General features: G+C 45.6%; 1 protein-coding gene across 2 annotated transcripts in view; it reads right to left on the reverse strand.

The window, feature by feature from the left end:
* Positions 1 to 20,709, reverse strand: part of LOC308582482 (epididymal secretory protein 4-like) — a 33,337-nt gene extending 12,628 nt beyond the window's left edge. The window contains exons 1-6 of one of the 2 annotated variants that reach the window (XM_081185695.1): positions 17,327 to 17,519; positions 16,954 to 17,090; positions 15,781 to 15,851; positions 13,523 to 13,612; positions 12,116 to 12,217; positions 9,890 to 10,152 (exon numbers count right to left, since the gene is read on the reverse strand). In XM_081185695.1, coding sequence (XP_081041821.1) covers positions 10,127 to 10,152; positions 12,116 to 12,217; positions 13,523 to 13,612; positions 15,781 to 15,851; positions 16,954 to 17,090; positions 17,327 to 17,425 — 525 coding nt within the window. In that variant the 5' untranslated portion in view covers positions 17,426 to 17,519 and the 3' untranslated portion in view covers positions 9,890 to 10,126. Of the gene's footprint in view, positions 1 to 9,889; positions 10,153 to 12,115; positions 12,218 to 13,522; positions 13,613 to 15,780; positions 15,852 to 16,953; positions 17,091 to 17,326; positions 17,557 to 20,622 lie in introns of those variants that run through there. The other variant, XM_081185697.1, reaches the window with a different exon arrangement.
* Positions 20,710 to 20,911: the final 202 nt, after the last annotated feature.

Below are 20,911 nucleotides of genomic sequence, written 5' to 3' on the forward strand. Positions count from 1 at the left end.
ACCTGCCAATTCAGGGAAATTCCTTTCAGGCCCTTTAACAGCGACCTTAACGTAGCAGCGCCCGCATACCTGTGAAGAAAAGTTAACCTGCAAAACCTGTGAAGAAAAGTTAACCTGCAAAATAAGACCTTAACTGAGGGTGGGTAGGGTGGGAGAAGCTCTGGAGCCAAGTGAGGATTCCTAGGTAAGATCCTCCCTCTATTGTGTGGGCAGGTAATCCCTCCCCTACCTGGCGTGGTCTCCTTGGCAACGCTTCCCCCAGGTGGGATTGGACAACTGACTGAGGTAGGTGGAGACCTCCAGGTATCCCACCTGAGGGAAGGCAAAGCCAAGCCTATGCTGTTGGAGCCGCTCCAGATCTAGGGGCTGTACGCGTCCACGCAAAGGGCGCCCCCCATTTTAAGCGGGGAGCGGTCATTATTTGTGGTGTGGAACAAGGTGGAGTCTCCTTTGTGCTTCAGAAGAAGGGAACAAACATGCTTGTTCTCTTGGGTTGTTGAGGGGGATGTTCTTGAGGGGGGTGTTCAAGGCTGGCACATTCCCTTCCTGGGCAAGTACAGAGATCACAAGTGCTCCATGGCATCTCCTCCTCCCGCCCCACCCCATCTCCACAAGCTGGCCCAGCCCTTAATGACTTGTGGTCTTTTCAGCAAAAGGAGTAGAAGACCTATCACAGAATGAAATACTTAAGCTTATCCAGGATATTAGATCACTCGACCACACATCCCAGGGGCTGGTGGTGGGAACTGCCACCTCAAGGACCTGATCAGGCCCACCAAACTTTCCCTGGTGGCAGCACTGCCACAGGTAGGGGAATGTGCAGAAGACCAGCAGGTGCGGAACAATTATCCTAACCGTGGGTTGAAACTAGTACACCCAGCCCAGTGCCAAAATGGAAATATAGATCATCCCTTGCCACCCACCCTGCTCCCAAAATAGATCTGATGAGCAATGGGGAGGTGGTCATCTAGTATTGTGGGAGAAATCCACCCTAAGCAGTTCACTCTGTGAAAAGACTTCTACCTCTTTTGTGGGGCAAGGGACGGTGGCGGATGTAAGTCTTTAAGCTCTGGGCAAACTTCGGTGACAGGAGGAAGGCAATGCCTCAGAGATCATGTTATCTCTGCACCCACCCGGGAATGGAATGTGCCAGTCTTCAGAAACATCCCCTCAACATCCCAAGAGAACAAGCATGTTTGTTCCCTTCTTCTGAAGCACAAAGGAGTCTGCACAGGCTTCGATCAGATGCCAAATGGCCACTTGGGCAAGACGAATCTCCAGCCACATCTTTGTACGTGAGAGGTGGGAAGGAAGGAAATCAAAAGTAGTGATGTTATTCCTCTATAGGCTGCCATTGAAGGTCACTCCTCTTAGTTGCTGCAATGTACCTTGTTCCACCCACCCCACAAATAAACCCATTCTCTTTAAAAAGATAGGCCTGTTAAGTAGCATCTGTGTGGAGACAGCATTGATATAGTTGGCATAACAGAAATCTGGTGGAACACAGAGAACCTGTGTGACACAGATTCAGGTAGGTAGCCGTGTTGGTCTGATGCAGTAGAAATAGATGGATAGATATAGATAGATAGATAGATAGATAGATAGATAGATAGATAGATAGATAGATGATAGATGATAGATAGATAGATAGATAGATAGATAGATAGATAGATGATAGATAGATAGATAGATAGATAGATGATAGATAGTGTCAGGGGCTGCCTCAGGTCTCAGCTCACAAAAGACCAACGCCAAGCTCTTCTTATATACAAGGATGTTTATTGCAGTTCATTATTGGTTCCACAACCGAGGCGTGCAGCCCCGCGTCTTTTAGCCTAGACATTTGAAGTCCCCTCTGAGTCGGTCCCGCCTCTACACCAGCTTAAGAGGCTTGTGCTAGACCACCTCTTCCTGTCCTTTCTTTTCCGCAGGGTCTTCCTGCCCCCCTGGGTTCCTTCCCTCCTGCTTTCCCCTGACGCGGATCCCTCAGATGCCTGCTCCCCCCTCCTTCGTGCTTTGGGGCCATGCTCCTCCTCCGGGCTCTCTGCATTTCCGCGCGCCTCCACATTTGAACTTGGCGGGCGTTCGCTACCCCTGACCTTCCTTTTGACAGCTACACTACTCCCTGTACTACTCTCCGCCCCTTCCGGCAGGACGTCCTGCCCCGATCTCCTTCCCCTGTCTCCTTCCTGCTCTGCTCCGTCTGTCACACTGGGAACTCCACCCTTCTCACTCCGTTCCTCCTGGGAAGCCGACCCCGATCTCCCACTCCCACTCGGGGTCTCCCTGCTGCTTCCCTGCTCCTGGCCGGTCCCCCCTGTGACCCCCCCTTGGCTTGACCAGGGGCGCCCCCTTCTGGGAATCCTCCGATTCACTTGAGAGACTCATGGAAGACCTCAAGTCATTGTCATCCTCTTCCTCACTGTCTTGGGTTTCTTCCCCATCGCTCTCCGTCTCCCCCCTCACCTGTGCCTCTGTCCCTGAACCCCTGACAGATGATAGATAGATAGATAGATAGATAGATAGATAGATAGATAGATGATAGATAGATAGACAGATGATAGATATAGATAGATAGATAGATAGATAGATAGATAGATAGATAGATGATAGATAGATAGATAGATAGATGATAGATAGATAGATAGATAGATAGATAGATAGATAGATAGATAGATAGATGATAGATAGACAGATGATAGATAGATGATAGATAGATAGATAGATAGATAGATAGATGATAGATAGATAGATAGATAGATAGATAGATAGATAGATGATAGATAGATAGATAGATAGATGATAGATGATAGATGATAGATAGATAGATAGATGATAGATAGATAGATAGATAGATAGATAGATAGATAGATAGATAGATGATAGATAGATAGATGATAGATAGATAGATAGATGATAGATGATAGATAGATAGATGATAGATATAGATAGATAGATAGATGATAGATAGATAGATAGATAGATAGATGATAGATAGATAGATAGATAGATGATAGATAGATAGATAGATGATAGATAGATAGATAGATGATAGATAGATAGATAGATAGATAGATTAGATAGATGATAGATAGATAGAGGATAGAGATAGATAGATAGATAGATAGATAGATAGATAGATAGATAGATGATAGATAGATAGATAGATAGATAGATAGATAGATAGATAGATAGATAGATGATAGATAGATAGATATAGATGATAGATAGATAGATAGATAGATAGATAGATAGATAGATAGATAGACAGATAGATAGATAGATAGATATAGTCCAGTAGCACCTTAGAGACCAACTAAATTTGTTCTTGGTATGAGCTTTTGTGTGCATGCACGCTTCTTCAGATACACTGAAAAAGAAGTCACCAGACCTTTATATATAGTGAGAGGGTGGGGAAGGGTATTACTCAGAAGGGTTGTGGGAATGGGTGAAAGGGAAGAATCCTAAATAGAAGGCATTGTAGCAATGGATGAGTTCAACTACCCTCGCTATTTTCTTTCATGATAGTTTTGCAAACAAGTAGTGGGTGGCGGGGGCAGGGGCTTTACACTTCACAAACATTGTCCAGTCCAAAATGAAGCACATTGATATTTCATTATTTATAATATTTATAAGTTGCCCCATAACAGGATGTTTTCCAGGCAGCTTTCCAACCACAGAATAAAGCAAATTAAAATTCATTGATGGCAAAATAAAAGTGAACAATACAAAAATAATACAGCCTAAAACTCATGCAATCATTTTGCAAAGTTTTTTTGCACATAAAGTCGCTCAGATTCGGAAAGAGGTAGACTCCACCGTGGGAGCAGGGCGAGGGCGGGAGAGTGCTAGAGTCCTGTCTAGTCAAGTTGCGTGGGATCAGTTCCAATCTGTTACCTCTGAGGATGTGGACAGTGAAACCAACCACCTGTCTCCTTGATCCTTGCCCATCCTGGCTTATAAAAGCTAGCCGGGAAGGGCTGGGTGATGGGCTTTGTGGGGTGGTGAATACTTCCCTCCATGAGGGAGCCTTCCCAGACCCGCTGAAAGAGGCGGTTATTAAACCACTTCTTAAAAAACCATCTTAGATGCGGCCACGATGGCCAACTATCGGCCAGTCTCAAATCTTCCATTCTTGGGCAAGGTGATTGAGCGAGTGGTTGCTGAACAACTCCAGGCACGCCTGGAAGAAGCAGGCCATTTGGGTCCCTTCCAGTCAGGATTCAGGCCTCATCATGGGACTGAAACTGCCTTGGTCGCACTGGTTGATGATCTCCGGCGGGCTAGGGACAAAGGTGAGAGCTGTTTCCTAGTTCTGCTGGATCTCTCAGCGGCGTTTGATACCATCGACCATAGCATCCTTCTGGACCGTCTTGAGGGGCTGGGAGCTGGGGGCACGGTTATACAGTGGTTCCGCTCCTTCATCCTGGGCCCTGTTTAGAAAGTGGTGGGGGGAATGAGTGTTCAGACCCCTGGGCTCTCACTTCTGGGGTGCCTCAAGGTTCTGTCCTCTCCCCCATGCTTTTAAACATCTATATGCAGCTGCTGGGAGAGATCATCAGGGGGTTTGGCCTGGGTGTCCATCAGTATGCGGATGATACCCAGCTCTACCTCTCTTTTAAATCAGAACCAGTGAAGGCGGTGAAGGTCCTGTGTGAGTGTCTGGAGGCGGTTGGAGGATGGATGGCGGCTAACAGATTGAGGTTGAATCCTGACAAGACAGAAGTGCTGTTTTGGGGGGACAGGAGGCGGGCAGGTGTGGAGGATTCCCTGGTCCTGAATGGGGTAACTGTGCCCCTGAAGGACCAGGTGCGCAGCCTGGGAGTCATTTTGGACTCACAGCTGTCCATGGAGGCACAGGTCAAATCGGTGTCCAGGGCAGCTGTTTACCAGCTCCATCTGGTACGCAGGCTGACACCCTATCTGCCTGCGGACTGCCTCGCAAGAGTGGTGCATGCTCTGGTTATCTCCCGCTTGGACTATTGCAATGCGCTCTACGTGGGGCTACCTTTGAAGGTGACCCAGAAACATCAACTAATCCAGAATGCGGCAGCTAGACTGGTGACTGGGAGTGGCCGCTGAGACAATATAACACCGGTCTTGAAAGACCTACATTGGCTCCCAGTACGTTTCCAAGCACAATTCAAAGTGTTGATGCTGGCCTTTAAAGTCCTAAATGGCCTCGGTCCACTATATCTGAAGGAGCGTCTCCACCCCCATTGTTCTACCTGGACACTGAGGTCCAGCACCGAGGGCCTTCTGGCAGTTCCCTCACTGCGAGAAGCCACGTTACAGGGAACTAGCAGAGGGCCTTCTCGGTAGTGGCGCCCTCCCTGTGGAACGCCCTCCTATCAGATGTCAAAGAGAACAACAACTACCACACTTTTAGGAGACATCTGAAGGCAGCCCTGTTTAGGGAAGCTTTTAATGTTTGATGTGTCACAGTATTTTAATATTTTTTTGGAAGCCGCCCAGAGTGGCTGGGGAAGCCCAGCCAGATGGGTGGGGTATAAATAATAAATTATTATTATTATTATTATTATTATTATTATTATTATTATTATTATTATTATGGCACAAGGTATGACTCAAGAAATCTAGAACAGTGTTACAATCTATACAGAAAGTTCTAAGAGACCTGGCTTTGCTTCAGGCCAAAAGTGAAAACTGCAAGCACTAGGCTAGCTCTGCTGCAGAGGGTGTCCCAGAACTGAAATGCCACCACTGACAACTCCTTTTCACTAATAGCCACCTGTGTTTTTCATTTGATGAGGCAGCTAACAAAGCATAGCTGTTCCTATCTAAGTAGGGTCAGCAGGTGAGCCACCAGCCAAAGCTGGTGGAAAGCACTCCATGTCATGGAGACTATTTGTATCTCCAGCAGCAATGATCGATTCAGAAATACCCGTACGCTGCCAAATTGATGTCTCATTGTGACTTGATCCAGACATGTTGCCCACATGTTTGGATGAAGAACACAGCAGTGTCTCTGTTTTATTTGGATTGAGCTAAATACTGTAGCAGAATGCTACATTTAAATATATTATTATTATTGGAGGGAGGGGGCTGCATGCCAAGACCCTTCTAATTTCTAGATCCAGCAATAATCTAAGGAAGGATTCAAATTGTTGGAATAGCCACATCAGTTTCTTGATATTGGCACTCTAAATATGGGTTGTTAAGGTGACAAAGGAAGTGGTTGTGTGCCAGGTGACAAATGAGTGGGGGGCCATCCCTCAACTCGCTAATACTTAGAAAAGGGACAGAGGTGAGGGTGTTGGGTTTTTTTGGTGTGTGCAAGCTAGAAGCTGGAGGAAGAAGTGGGCTGAAGCCTGTGAGGGAGAAACATCCTTGAAGTTTGCTTGAATCCAAGACTTGTGGCTATGGGTGAAGCAAAACCCTCTTGGGGTGATAATGCGGTGAGCCCCTCGATCGTAGGCTCAGGTTGTATATATGTATAAATAAACCATACATCCTAAAGACACCACAGTCTCCTCTGTATCTCATTCCAAGGAAATTTGAACCCTGGATGAGCACGTGGAACTCCTGGCATCTCACACCGCTCGGAGACTGGGGTGGCGTGCAACAATATTCGTGAATGAGCTCAAGCAGTATTTAGTTTTACAAAAGAGACAGAAGGTATCACAGTATATGAGAATAGAAACTGATCTTGTTAAGCGCAAAATAAAGAATGCCAAGGCACTCCCATTTCTTTCAGAACTTGCCATAGTTTGCAATGGTCGACACAGTCAAAGACTTTTGTATAGTCAATGAAGCAGAAGTAGATGTCTTTCTGGAACTCTCTAGCTTTCCCCATAAACCAGCGCATGTTTGCAATTTGATCTCTGGTTCCTCTGCCCCTTCAAAATCCAGCTTGCACTTCTGGGAGTTCTTGGTCCACATACTGCTTAAGCCTGCCTTGTAGAATTTTAAGCATAACTTTTCTAGCGTGTGAAAGGAGTGCAATTGTGTGGTGGTTGGAGCATTCTTTGGCACTGCCCTTCTTTGGGATTCGGATGTAGACTGGTCTTCTCCAGTCCTCTGGCCACTGCTGAGTTTTCCAAACTTGCTGGCATACTGAGTGTAGCACCTTAACAGCAGCATCTTTTAAGATTTTAAATAGTTCAGCTGGAATACCATCACTTCCACTGGCCTTGTTATTAGCAGTGCTTTCTAAGGCCCATTTGACTTCACTCTCCAGGATGTCTGCCTCAAGGTCAGCAACCATACTACCTGGGGTGTACGAGACATCCATATCTTTCTGGTATAATTCCTCTGTGTATTCTTGCCACCTCTTCTTGATGTCTTCTGCTTCTGTTAGGTCCTTACCACTTTTGTCCTTTATTATGGTAATCTTTGCATGAGATGTTCCTTTCATATCTCCAATTTCTTGAACAGATCTCTGGTTTTTCCCATTCTATTGTTTCTCGCTATTTCTTTGCACTGCTCATTTAAGAAAGCCCTCTTGTCTCTCCCTGCTATTCTTTGGAAGTCTGCATTCAATTTCCTGTATTCTTCACGATCTCCCTTGTATTTTGCTTGCCTTCCCTCCGCTGCGATTTGTAAGGCCTCACAGGACAGCTACTTTGCTTTCTTGCATTTCCTTTTCATTGGGATGGTTTTCATTGCTGCCTCCTATATGATATTACGAGCTTCCATCCATAGTTCTTCAGGCACTCTGTCCACCAAATATAAATCCTTAAATCTGTTCCTCACTTCCACTGTGTATTCATAAGGGATTTGATTTAGATTGTATCTTACTAGCCCAGTGGTTTTCCTTACTTTCTTCAGTTTAAGCTTGAATTTTGCTATAAGAAACTGATGATCTGAGCCACAGTCAGCTCCAGATATAGTTTTTGCTGACTGTATAGAGCTTCTCATTCTTTGGCTGCAGAGAATATAATCAATCTGATTTCGATGCTGCCCATCTGGTGATGTCCATGTGTAGAGTTGTCTCTTGCGTTGTTGGAAAAGAGTGTTTGTGATGACCAGCTTGTTCTCTTGACAGAACTCTATTGGTCTTTGCCCTGCTTCGTTTTGAACTCCAAGGCCAAACTGGCCAGTTGTTCCTTTCATCTCTTGATTCCCTACTTTAGCATTCCAATCCCCTATAATGAGAAGAACGTCTTTCTTTGGTGTTAGTTCTAGGAGGTGTTCTAAGTGTTCATAGAACTGATCTATTTTCTTCAGCATTGGTAGTTGGTGCATAAACATGTATTACTGTGATGTTACAAGGTCTGCCTTGGATTTTTATCGAGGTCATGCTATCATTTTTTAGATTGTGTCCCAGTACAGCTTTTGCCACTCTTTTGTTGACTACGAGGGCTACTCCATTTCTTCTACAGGATTTTTGCCCACAGTAGTAGATATGATGATCATCTGAACTGAATTTGCCCATTCCCTTCCATTTTAGTTCACTGATGCCCAAGATGACAATATTTTTTCTTGCCATCTCAGGCTTGACCACATCCAGCTTACCATGATTCATGGATCTTACATTCCAGGTTCCTATACAATATTTTTCTTTACAGCATTGGACTTTCCTTTCACTTCCAGGCATATCCGCAACTGAGCGACATTTTGGCTTTGACCCAGCAGCTTCATCAGCTCTGAATCTACTTGTACTTGTCCTCCGCTCTTCCTCAGTAGCATGTTGGACGCCTTCTGACCTGAAGGGCTCGTCTTCCAGCATCATAACTTTTATATGCGTGTTGTTATTGCCCATGGAGGTTTTTTTTGCAGGGATACTGGAGTGGCTTGCCAGTTCCTGCTCCAGGTGGATCACGTTTAGTCAAAACTTTCCCCTATGACCTATCTGTCTTGGGTGGCCCTACATGGCAAAGCTCATAGCTTCTTTGAGTTATTCAAGCCCCTTCACCATGACAAGGCAGAGATCCATGAAGGGGCATAAATCTTTACTCAAAGTAAAAACTGCCCATTATGGCATACTTTCAACATGTCCCAATTTTCCAGGGACAGTCCTGGAATTACAGGAGCCATTTCTGATTTTATCGCAGAATGTCTCACTTTTCCTTCTTCCTCCCCTCCATGTTTTGGAGAACAAATAAAAGTGGTGTGTTTTTATGTGTAGGTGCAAAAGCCGACTCCTGTTTCTACTTAAAATAAAATCCCTGCACCAAATGAAAGGAATGGTGAAATTGGCATTCATAGTAAGATGTAACCAATCCACTTTAAATTATTTAATTGTAATGCTTCTGCAGCCAGTCAGGTATGGAGGGTTACAACACAGGCAATTGGCTATGTCATTTGCCAAAACCTTCTCTCTCGAGGAATTGGGGTTGAAACATCTATATTTGTCCAGGCCTTAGGCAGTTGAGCATTACATTATTCTGTTATTATTCTATTTCCTCTTCCCCTTTTTCTTCTCTGCCCTGCTATTTTGTCCCTCTCAGTTTCTCTTCTCACCTTTCTCCATCAGTCTTTCTTTTTTGAATTACAACCAGCCACTCACTTATATTCTCTCGCCCTTCTGTACCCATTTCCCTTTACACAGTTCTCATTCCAAGGCTTTTCGGAATGGGTGGAGCACTGGCTCACATGCAGGAGGTGCCTCTCTCTGGCACCTCCAATTAAAGGAAGAGCATGTCATGGGCAAAGCCTTTCTCATTCCAAGATTCTGGAGAGCTACTCCCAATGCAGAGTAGACAAGGGGTGGCCAACATGGTGAGCTTCATAGGTTGTTGAACCCCATCCATCAGTGCTATCAGTCCCAGTCAGCCTGGCCAATGGGCATGGATGGCCAAAGTTGGAGAACCATATTGGCGACCTCTACAGCTGAGCACTCACTGAGCAGGTGCTTTGGCTGCTTGATAGATTCATATATGTTTATCTTCTACCATTTTGCCTTCCAATAATGCTTCTGACAAAGTTTGCAAGATCTAAGCAATGTATTTATTTTAAAAATAGTTTCAGGAGAGAGAGGAACCCAAAGACGTTGTTGTTCTACTTGCATCAATTTCTACAAGCCAGAAATGTGGTGAGTGGACAGAGGCATTGATCCGTAGTCATCATCATCTCCACCATCCAGAAAGAGCAATGATTATTGGGTGTTTCTGATTATTAACCAATGCTGCAAATATATATGGAGAAATGCTGTATCTGGTTATTAAGCAGCTTTTGGAGTGCATTGTTCTGTGGGATAAAGGAAGAAAAGAGTGTCAGGGAAAGTGGTAAGGAGGAAGAAAATGTGAGCAACTCATATGTATTTCTTTATTTGGAATCAGTGGCAGATAATGCCCATTGGGATTGGTGGCATGGGAGGCAGGGAGGCCAACAGCAGATGGAGCCAGAGCAAATGACAGCTGCAACTACAGCCAATGAGAGGCCCCCGCCTACTGAGTTCTGCAGGGGCAACACTGAGATGAAGGAGGAAGCTCTCAAGGAGTTCCACTCCTTGGCTGGTGGTCAGTAAGAAGGTGGGCATGTGAAGACTCCCTAGGGGCAGACTAAGGCTGGTGGGAGCGTGTCCTATTTGCCTTAATGGGTCAGCCACTGTGAGGAACATGTGTATCTCACCATTCTAGTTCAAAACTGAGCCACTCAACACAGTTAATAAATGCAGAAATTTTGGGGGTGTGAAACAGAGCCTATTAAAATTTATGCCAATGAAAGAAGAGCAGATAAAATAGACAATACAGAGGTGTAAAAAACAAAGAGCAGAAGCAGCCAAGTATACTGACAGCAGCAAGAAAAGGTTTTGATATGTGGCCAGGAAGGACGAGTCCTCATTAAGGTCTTGGGGGGAATATGAACCTTCAAATACGATAGCCACCTAGGCCAGCATCCCATGCGTAACTTTTGGGCTGGGATTTTTCCCCAGTCTCCAGCCAAGTGGAAGCTGCTTCCTTGCAGCTTGGACTGAAGCTACTTTAATTCTAATTAACTGGAATCTGAGTTCCATAAGGCAGCCGAAGACAGAGTTGCTAGTCCTAACCAGGCCATCATCTAGAGCTGGGAACTAGGTAGAAAGGTAAGGGTAAAGGACCCCTGGACAGTTAAATCCAGTCAATGGTGACTGTGGGGTTGGGGTGCTCATCTTGTTTCAGGCCGAGGGAGCCGGCATTTGTCCACAGACAGCTTTCCGGGTCATGTGGCCAGCATGACATAATAATAATAATATTAATCATAATTTATTATTTATACCTCACCCATCTGGCTGGGTTTTCCCAGCCACTCTGGGCGGCTTCCAACAGAATATTAAAATACAATAGTCTATTAAACATTAAAACCTTCCCTAAACAGGGCTGCCTTCAGCTTTTGCTGCAACGGAACACAATGATGAAGGCAGAGATCATGGAAATGCCATTCACATTCCCACCGCAGCGGTTCCTATTTATCTATTTGAACTGGCGTGCTTTCGAAATGCTAGATTGGCAGGAGCTTGGACAGAACAACAGGAGCTCACCCAGTTGCAGGGATTCCAACTGCCAGCGTTCTGATTGGCAAGCCCAAGAGGCTCAGCAGTTTAGACCACAGCGCCACCCACGTCCCTCAGCTGGTCTCTAGACAGACCCTACCCAGGAGCCAGAATTGCTGGAGTCCCACCACACACACCACCCCAGCTGAGGGATGTAGAACAAACTCCTTCCTATCCATTCCCACAGCTAGGTCCAAATTGTCTGCTGCCCTTAGCAAATCAACCCCCCACTCAATTCCTGATAGCTTCAGGTGCTTTAATTATGATTAAGCATGGAAATCAGACCTCAGTTAATTTCAGTGATTTAACTACAGTGGTACCTCGGTTGTCAAACATAATCTGTTCCAGAAGACTATTCGACTTCTGAAGCGCTCGACAACCAAGGCACAATGGGCAGTCAGCAAATTCATTTGAGACAATTGAGAAATGAGCTTCAGTAGCCGTTCGACTTCCGAGGTGCATTCAAATCAGAAGCATTTATTTCCAGGTTTTCGGCAAAAACCAAAATGTTCAACTTCTGAAGCATTCAGCAAATGAGGTACCACTGTACTCAAACTGTAGTGGTGATCCAGATTTGTGAATCTCTCTGAGACTAAATATAGCTCCTCAGATTCTGTTTCACACAGAGACATTTATACACACCTACAATAAAAAAATATTGAGATCAGGTTCCCTTACCAACGTTCCCAAAGTATTTGATGTGTGCCTCAGGATAGTTTTGCTCCAAGGCTAATTTCTTGAATTTTTCTTTGATGTCATCTCCCACTTCCGATCCCCTAGCTTTAAACACAAGCAAAGGTTGAGTAAATTGTTGTTCCCAGAAAGGCTGAAATAACTGTTTTATGTCTATAGAGCACCCAAAGTCTCTTCTTCCTGCCATCTTCTCTGGATTGTCCATTAGACAGTCAGGAACAGAACCCCCACACATTTCATGAAACCAGAGAAGAGGATCTAAGCAGGCTTGGCCAAACTTGGCCCTCTAGAGGTTTTGGGGCTACAATTCCCATCATCCATGACCACTGGTCCTGCTAGCTAGGGATGATGGGAGTTGTAGTCCCAAAACATCTGGAGGGCCAAGTTTGTCCATGCCTGATCTTAAAGGAACTGAAAGCCTACACAGGTGCTGACTGTGCCTATTTGCTAGTGGGAGGCTTTATGGTAGCTGCTCTTTCTGCTGGATCATTGTTAATATTGCAGCCCCCTGTTTCCTTTTATTTTGGGGACACCTGTTATCTTCATGTGAAGTGCTAAAGTGGCCATTCTTTTGGGTTCAACCCCCTTTTCCAAAAAAGATATTCCTTCATCCCGGGAAGGGCTGATTATTCCATTCTCCACTTTTTATTCTAGAAGATTATTGTAGTCAAGATTTTAAATAGGTTTTCCTCCTTCTTTTTAACTCTGTACAGTATAGGTGACTGTGACAGCAAAAAAGAGGGGGGTGTATATTAGCCAGATAAGTATAGATAAAGATATTCAATAATTTTGTATTCTATTTTTGTATGTTAACTAGAGCCGTAATTGGATTGAACAGAACTTAGGGTATCCTCCCATAAACTTAGGGTATCCGTCCAGATGTTTTAGGCAAAACCTTCCACCAGCCACCAAACTATACTACAGATGGAAAAGGCAGGGCAGGGCCAACTCCTTCAGCACAGCAGAGTGAGGAGCAGCACTGGCTCCGTCTCCTTCCTTTGAACTTTTCCTGCTCTGGCTGGTCCACAGAAAAACTTGAAACTCAGAACTTGAAACTGAGTTTGCTTCTTTCCTCTCCTCCCAACCCATTCTCCTTTTGTGACTTTTAGGCTGTGTGTGTGTGTGTGTGTGTGTGTGTGTGTGTGTGTGTGAGAGAGAGAGAGAGAGAGAGAGAGAGAGAGAGAGAGATTTGTAACTTCTTTGTGGCTGAAGAGTGAGTTGGAAAAGAGCAACACTAACTAACTAATAAGCGTCCATTTTGCTGAACCACAGATATGCCACAGGGGTGAGGGGTATTGGTTTGTTTCTTTTATGTTGCGAACTGCTCTGAGATCTATGGGTGAAAAGCTGTATTTAATAAATAAAAATAAAATTCATTGCCATAACACATACCAGACAGATACATAGTTTCATGTTCTAATTTCTTCTTGTCCATAATGATATACTTTTCATAATCAATATCCATCATGTGGGCAATACCATCTATACAGGAAGCAACACAAGATATCAACTGAAGGAAGCGGGTTCCTCATTTCTTGGCTGTTAGTGGAGGGGGGGCAGGAAAATGGGGATCAGCCACTCTTAGTCACCTTAATTAATCATTCTTTCTCCCACCTCCTCATTAATATGTCTTCAGAGTTTCAAGGGAGGTGAATCTCCAGGACTTAATAAGTGTCCTGCCCAGGTCCACTGCCACAGATTGCCCTCCCTAAAGCAGGCAGTGGGGACCAGCATTCCTTCACCCCCACACATTTCATCTTGCTGCCTGTCTTACTTTCCCCCTCTTTTAGCCATGGTGTTAGGCATGGCAGACTCCTCCAGCTCTTCAGTCAGAGAAAAGGGCGTCCTTCCTAAAAGGAAGGTGTTTGTGTGGCCAAGGCTGCAAGTACTATGCTGAAAATATAAAGTTAAATGTAAATGTTGACTAGTTACATAGGAAATGTATGATTATGTGGACACTCTCTCAACCCCTGCCCCAGAAGGCCTTGCTTTGAGGAAGGACACCCCCCTGCCTCTTTCTCAATACAGTCATACCTCTAGTTGCGTTCACTTCATGTTGCGTTCGCTTCATGTTGCAGATGCATTCTGCACGCTTCGCACATGCGCAGAATGGCCGTGTGCACTCCAGGCTTGCACAGAAGCAGCACTCTAGTTGCGGACTTTTAGGGGTGCAAACGGCACCCCAGAACATATTGTGTCCACAACTAGAGTTACCACTGTAAGTGGCAGGGAGGAGGGGGGACCTGAGACCCTGTTTGGAGACTAGAAGAGCAAGCAGGTGGCAGAGAGGCTCCAGACAGTGAGAACTCACCACCCCTTCTGCTCCTCCTTAACTTTGTTGAGAGCCGCCCACAGTGGCTGGGGTAACACGGTCAGATGGATGGGATATAAGTAACAAAATTGTTGTTTAAGGATCAGTTTAAAGGATCAGCTGCAAGATAAAGATTGTAGGGTGACAGAGTCTCTTCCCAGTACTATGAACATCAGTTGTCTGGCTGCCAGGGATTCTGTGATAAAGAAGCAAAGACTGCTCCCCAGGTCTGAGAACATAGATCCCAGCTGTAACCAGAACTCCCTTGTGCAGCCTTGAGTGAAACACTCAAGTTCCTCCTGGTTAAGCAGAGGAGAGATCAAAGCAGAAAGCAGGATTCTTCCATTGTGAAAAGCCCAAGATTAATTTTGGATGGCAACAAGGCAAATCATATCCTCCTAAGTGGAAATAGTACACCGGGTCAAGAACTTTGCTTCAGGATGAGAACAGAAATCACGTGGCAGCGGTGCAACGGGAGCAGGAGACCCCATTAGCTAAGGTGGTACCTCAGGTTAAGAACAGTTTCAGGTTAAGAACAGACCTCTCGAACGAATTAAGTTCTTAACCCAAGGCACCACTGTATTATGATGTCTCTTTTACCAACCTTCATATACTGCTCTTTTGCTCTCAGATCACAAAACGCAGGAGGAGATTTAAAAATATTTATATGTTTTGTTTGAACTGAGGGAAAATCAGCTTGCAAAAGAAGGGTTTGCACGAGGTAAAGGACTTCCACATAACCAGACTGTTACGTACCTTTAACTCCTCATTTGCCCTTCCTATCTCTTTGTTATTTAGACTGATAGTCTTATGCTGCATCCTCTTTACAACCTCCTCCTCCTCCTCTCACTTCTCTCTTGAATCTCAAGATGAGAGGTCAGCTTGGAACGATCTTCCAAAAGAACTCTGGAGCAAGCATGGCTGCCTTTGTTTTCTCTAGGCTACCGAGGTTTAGCAAGACCCAGTGCTTTCTTTCAAAAAAAAAAGGTTTAGGGGTCCTCTCATATTCCTACTCATATTGAAATACTGCCCCCTCAGTGAGGCCAAACTTAGATTGACAAAATGTTTAAGGGTATGTGTACCCCTGTGCCCCCCCAGAAAAAAGCACTTTTTCTAGGCAAGTTATGTATTTCCTAAAATAAACAACCTTATTGGTGGGTGAGTGATTGCACTGCTCTCCCCCTCATAACTCGATTTTGCACTCAAAAGAAATGGGAAAAGTAAATGGGGAAAAGAACAGATGTTTGAACATTTGCCCAAATCACAGCATCTGGATCTTCCGATCACAAAACATACTTTTTCATCAGGTAATAGGGTGGCTCATGGTAGTCATATTTACCAGGAAATTCGAATACACCAGGTTTGTCAGTGTGCTTTAACACAAGAGCTGATTGTTTGCAGACACCATCCCTGGAAAAGAGAGCTAAGTGAAAGCACTTCAAAACCAGATACCCAGCCTGCTTCTGCCTTGCTTCCCCCATGTGTATTTTTTAGGGTGTCAGAGCCACTGATGGAAGAATACATTACCAGTAAGATGCCTTAGACCAGTGTTTCCCAACCTTTTTTGGGCAAAGGCACACTTATTTGATGAAAAAATCTCGAGGCACACCACCATTACAGCCCCGTGACGTCAGCGCGCAGCGTCACGCCGGGAGGGACGCACAAAAGTGTAAGTTTCAATTTTTTTCCCTCCCCCTTGCCGGGGAACCTCCAAGCTTTGGGGGTGGGGGGGAGGAGTCAGCAAAGCGAGGCAGGAAGGAGAGCGCGGCTTGGCTGGGTGAGCAGGGAATGAGAGCCGTGAGGCGGGCGCTGCGGACGGAGGCGCTGCCCGCCGAGCTCGCAGCCAGCCAGGCAGGCAGATGGCGAGAGCCCCGCGCTGGGCGGCCTCTCCTCCTCGCCGCCGCCGCCCCGCCTCTCGCCGCCCGACTCGCCCGCCTCCCTCCAGGCAACATCTCGCGGCACACTAGTGTGCCGCGGAACAGTGGTTGGGAAACACTGCCTTAGACTTTACCAGAGGGAAGGATAGCCAGAGTGTCAAGAGGAATGGCACCCTGTTGCTATCAATGCCTTCAAATGAACAGGCCTTTTTGGAGGCCTCTACATTATCAAATGGTTTCCACAGGATTACTCAGTGTCTCCATTGGCATTCCAGATATGTTTTATTTATATCACTATGCCCAACCTAAGTGGCTCGTTATGATATATTAAGATAAAACAAGACCAAAAGAGAGAGAGAGAGAGAGAGAGATAATGTGGGATGGGAAACATGTGGTCTTCCCTAAGCAGCAGCTCTATACAAAATCTGGACATTGCTGCATCCAGCTCAATATTGTCTACACTGACTGGCAGTGCCAGAAACTTTATGCCCTTTCCAAAGCATCTCAAAACAATTTCAGGGGAAATCAGGGCTGTGGCTCAGTGGCAGAGCACCTGCTTTGCATGCACAAGGACCCCGGTTCAATCCCCAGCCTATGCATGATGGGAGGAGAGGTATCAGTTGTAAGGTACTAACGACATATAATTAGCGGTGAGTGTCATATCGCCATCCGAAACCTCCACCGTGTGGTCCATCGGTGATATTTTCTGATCATACTCAGTCAACCCAGGCACCTTGGAAGCTATCCCGATGGGGTGCCACTTCCCGACAGTCTAAAATAGAAGAATTTTGATTGACATTTTATAGGGCAGAGAAAGTTGACAAGCAACCCAACTCATCTCTAGCATTTTCCTACCAGAGCTAAGAGCATGTATCAAAATCAGGCAGCTTGCTGATCACCAAGCTTGTGGGTCTGGGGGAGAGCAAAGCTGCTCTATTGGTATCCTATCTAGGTAAGGCTTCCCCATCCTGTTAATGTGTCTGAAAGTCCCATCTGTAAACGTCTTACCTTTTGGGGGTCAAAGTTTGGGTACACAGGGATGTCAGCACTGACAGGAAATATGCAGGCAGGGGTCAGTCCAAACACCAGCAGCAGCACAGCAATCATCCTGGAGCTGGTTCTCTCCTGCTCTTACCGTGAACACCGTGTGCAGGGGGAGAGAATGATGGTCCAGGGTTGCAGCAGCCCAGTTTAAATATCTGCCTCCAAATGTCTTCAAAGCACATCCCACTCAGCAACTTATGCAAAAGGGAAGAACAGAGTGGGAGCAACAGGGTTATTTTTGAAGGGAATTAGTTTTATTTGTGGTGTGGAACAAGGTGGATTCTCCTTTGTGCTTCAGAAGAAGGGAACAAACATGCTTGTTCTCTTGGGTTGTTGAGGGGGATGTTCTTGAGGGGGGTGTTCAAGGCTGGCACATTCCCTTCCTGGGCAAGTACAGAGGTCACAGGTGCTCCATGGCATCTCCTCCCCCCGCCCCACCCCATCTCCACAAGCTGGCCTAGCCCTTAATGACTTGTGGTCTTTTCAGCAAAAGGAGTAGAAGACCTATCACAGAATGAAATACTTAAGCTTATCCAGGATATTAGATCACTGGACCACACATCCCAGGGGCTGGTGGTGGGAACTGCCACCTCAAGGACCTGATCAGGCCCACCAAACTTTCCCTGGTGGCAGCACTGCCACAGGTAGGGGAATGTGCAGAAGACCAGCAGGTGCGGAACAATTATCCTAACCATGGGTTGAAACTAGTACACCCAGCCCAGTGCCAAAATGGAAATATAGATCATCCCTTGCCACCCACCCTGCTCCCCAAATAGATCTGATGAGCGATGGGGAGATGGCCATCTAGTATTGTGGGAAAAATCCACCCTAAGCAGTTAATTCTGTGAAAAGGCTTCTACCTCTTTTGTGGGGCAAGGGATGGTGGCAGATGTAAGTCTTTAAGCTCTGGGCAAACTTGGGTGAGGGGAGGAAGGCAATGCCTCAGAGATCATGTTATCTTTGCCCCCACCCGGGAATGGAATGTGCCAGTCTTCAGAAACATCCCCCTCAACATCCCAAGAGAACAAGCATGTTTGTTCCCTTCTTCTGAAGCACAAAGGAGTCTCCACAGGCTTCGATCAAATGCCAAATGGCCACTTGGGCAAGACGAATCTCCAGCCACATCTTTGTATGTGAGAGGTGGGAAGGAAGAAAATCAAAAGTAGTGATGTTATTCCTCTATAGGCTGCCATTGAAGGTCACTCCTCTTAGTTGCTCAGGGAATGGGCTGCAATGTACCTTGTTCCACCCACCCCACAAATAAACCAATTCCCTTTTAAAAAAATAGGCCTGTTAAGTAGCACTCTGGGTGGAGACAGCATTGATATAGTTAGCATAACAGAAATCTGGTGGAACACAGAGAACCTGTGGGACAGAGTTATTTCTGGATATAAACTCTGTAGGAAAGAGTGGGATGTACCAGAGATTCTGCCACTCTGTGTATCAAAGACAACACTGAGTCCAGCAAGCTAGAAATCCCCAAAAGGGCAAACTTCTCCACAGAATTATACAGTAATTCAGTACCGGGGATGTGCTATTGTCCCCCCTGATCAAAACACTCAGGTATATTTTGAGCTGAAGTATGAAATCAAGGAAGAATCCAGAACAGAAGGCGTTGTAGCAATGGGTGAGTTCAACTACCCCACATCCTGTTCTCACAGTGGCCAACCTGATACCTGTGAGATGCACACAGGCATAACCTGTGCAATGGCACTCTCCTCTCTTGCAGTTTCCAAAAACTTGTATTCAGAAGCATCTTTCCTTCAAGTAAGCTCAAAAGAGCCATGTTTTGGTGCTATATCTGAATTGGAAATCACAACAGGAGTAGGCTGTGTGTGCTGGTCTTGTCTCTGCCCCTAAATCCCCATTCCTAGCCTGCTCCATCCTCAATGACTGGAAACCCCACAGATCTCTAGACCTGCAGGCTATTATTTTGAGTAGAAACATGTAGGATTGCGCTGTCAGTTTCATTTCCTAGGCATTGCTTTAGCCAGATTCTCATAACAGGAGCTTATCACCATTGTATGGGGAAATCGAAGGTGAGGGGGATGTTTTTGCCTCAGCACTGTTCCTTTTGTTCCCTGGACTATTCAGAACACTTTGTAAACTCATTATTTTCTTTCATGATAGTTTTGCAAACGAGTAATTGGGGGGGGGGGTTTACACTTCACAAACATCATCTAGCCCAAAATGAAGCACTTTGATATTTCATTATGTATAATTATAAGTTTCCCCATAACAGGCTGTTTTCCCGGCAGCTTTCCAACCACAGAATAAAGCAAATTAAAATTCATTGATAGCAAAATGAAAGTGAACAATACAAAAATAATGCAGCCTAAATCTCATGGCACAAGGGATGACTCAAGAAATCTAGAACAGTGTTACAATCTATACAGAAAGTATTAAGAGGCCCCGGGGAGGGGGGGAGGCTTTGTTTGATGCCGAAAAGGGAAAACTGGTGACACTAGGCTAGCTCTGCTGCAGAGGGTGTCTCAGAACTGAAATGCCACCACTGAGAAGTCCTTTTCACTAATAGCCACCTGTGTTTTTCATTTGATGGGGCAGCTAACAAAGGCACTCCAAATGGGTCTAGGCAAGGTATATTGGAAGAGGTGGTCCATCAGGTTCCCTGGCCCTATGCAGTGAAGGTCAAGACCAGCATTTAGAATTAGACCCAAGGCCAGTGGACAGAAAACCAATGAAGATGATGAAGCACTGACATGACATATTTATATTACCCATTCCCAGCTAGCAATCCCACAGGGATGGGGGGTGGGGTTACAAAGAGTGTATTAAACTACTGTAGGGAACTGGGTCTACACTTTGCCAGCAGGTAATGAATGTATGGTGGGCAAGGCACCGAGCATGGGCCCAATTTATACAATAACAGGCCAACATATCCTCCCTTTTCATCTTTTATTCAGCGTGAGTGTACTGGGAAGAGTTTGGTCTCAGTCAAATCACCATAGATCTGGCTGGGTTCATGATGCCAAGATTGTAAAGGGAAGGGAAGGGGGACTAGGAAAGCCTAATTATGCCCTTCCATACACAATTGCCTTGTGAAGTAGGCCAGGCATGTGCCAAGCTGCCTGGTAATCACTCTCCTCCAGGCCCCAAATGAGAGGGAATTCTGGGACTTTCCAGAAACTCTTAGAGAAAGCATCCAGTTTACTTGACACTCCCTGAGGTAAAATAAAATTGTTTCACCACCACCACCAAGATTCCTCTCCATTTACAAGGCAAGCAGAGCTGGTGCCCACCTCTCTGCCTGTCCCAGTGAACAGAGCAGCCTGCTTTTCTCTGTCAGCCCCAGTTCCTATAGCTCTGTAGCATGAACAAGGTGCCTTAGGCACACGGGGTTTTTTCTACCAAGCCTGTGAGTTGGCAGCTGTGAACTCAAGACCCAACTTGTCAAATTACATAATGTTTCTTAGGAATGAAAAAGGCAAGGGAGAGAACAAAGGGAGAAAGCAAAATACTGAAAGCAAAAGGAACTCTCTAACTCTATCTTATCCTGAACAAGACAAATTGCTCCACCAACTAAGAATG

This window comes from Podarcis bocagei (genome assembly GCF_964188305.1).
Source record: "Podarcis bocagei genome assembly, chromosome: 2".
NCBI classification, from domain to species: Eukaryota; Metazoa; Chordata; class Lepidosauria; order Squamata; family Lacertidae; genus Podarcis; species Podarcis bocagei.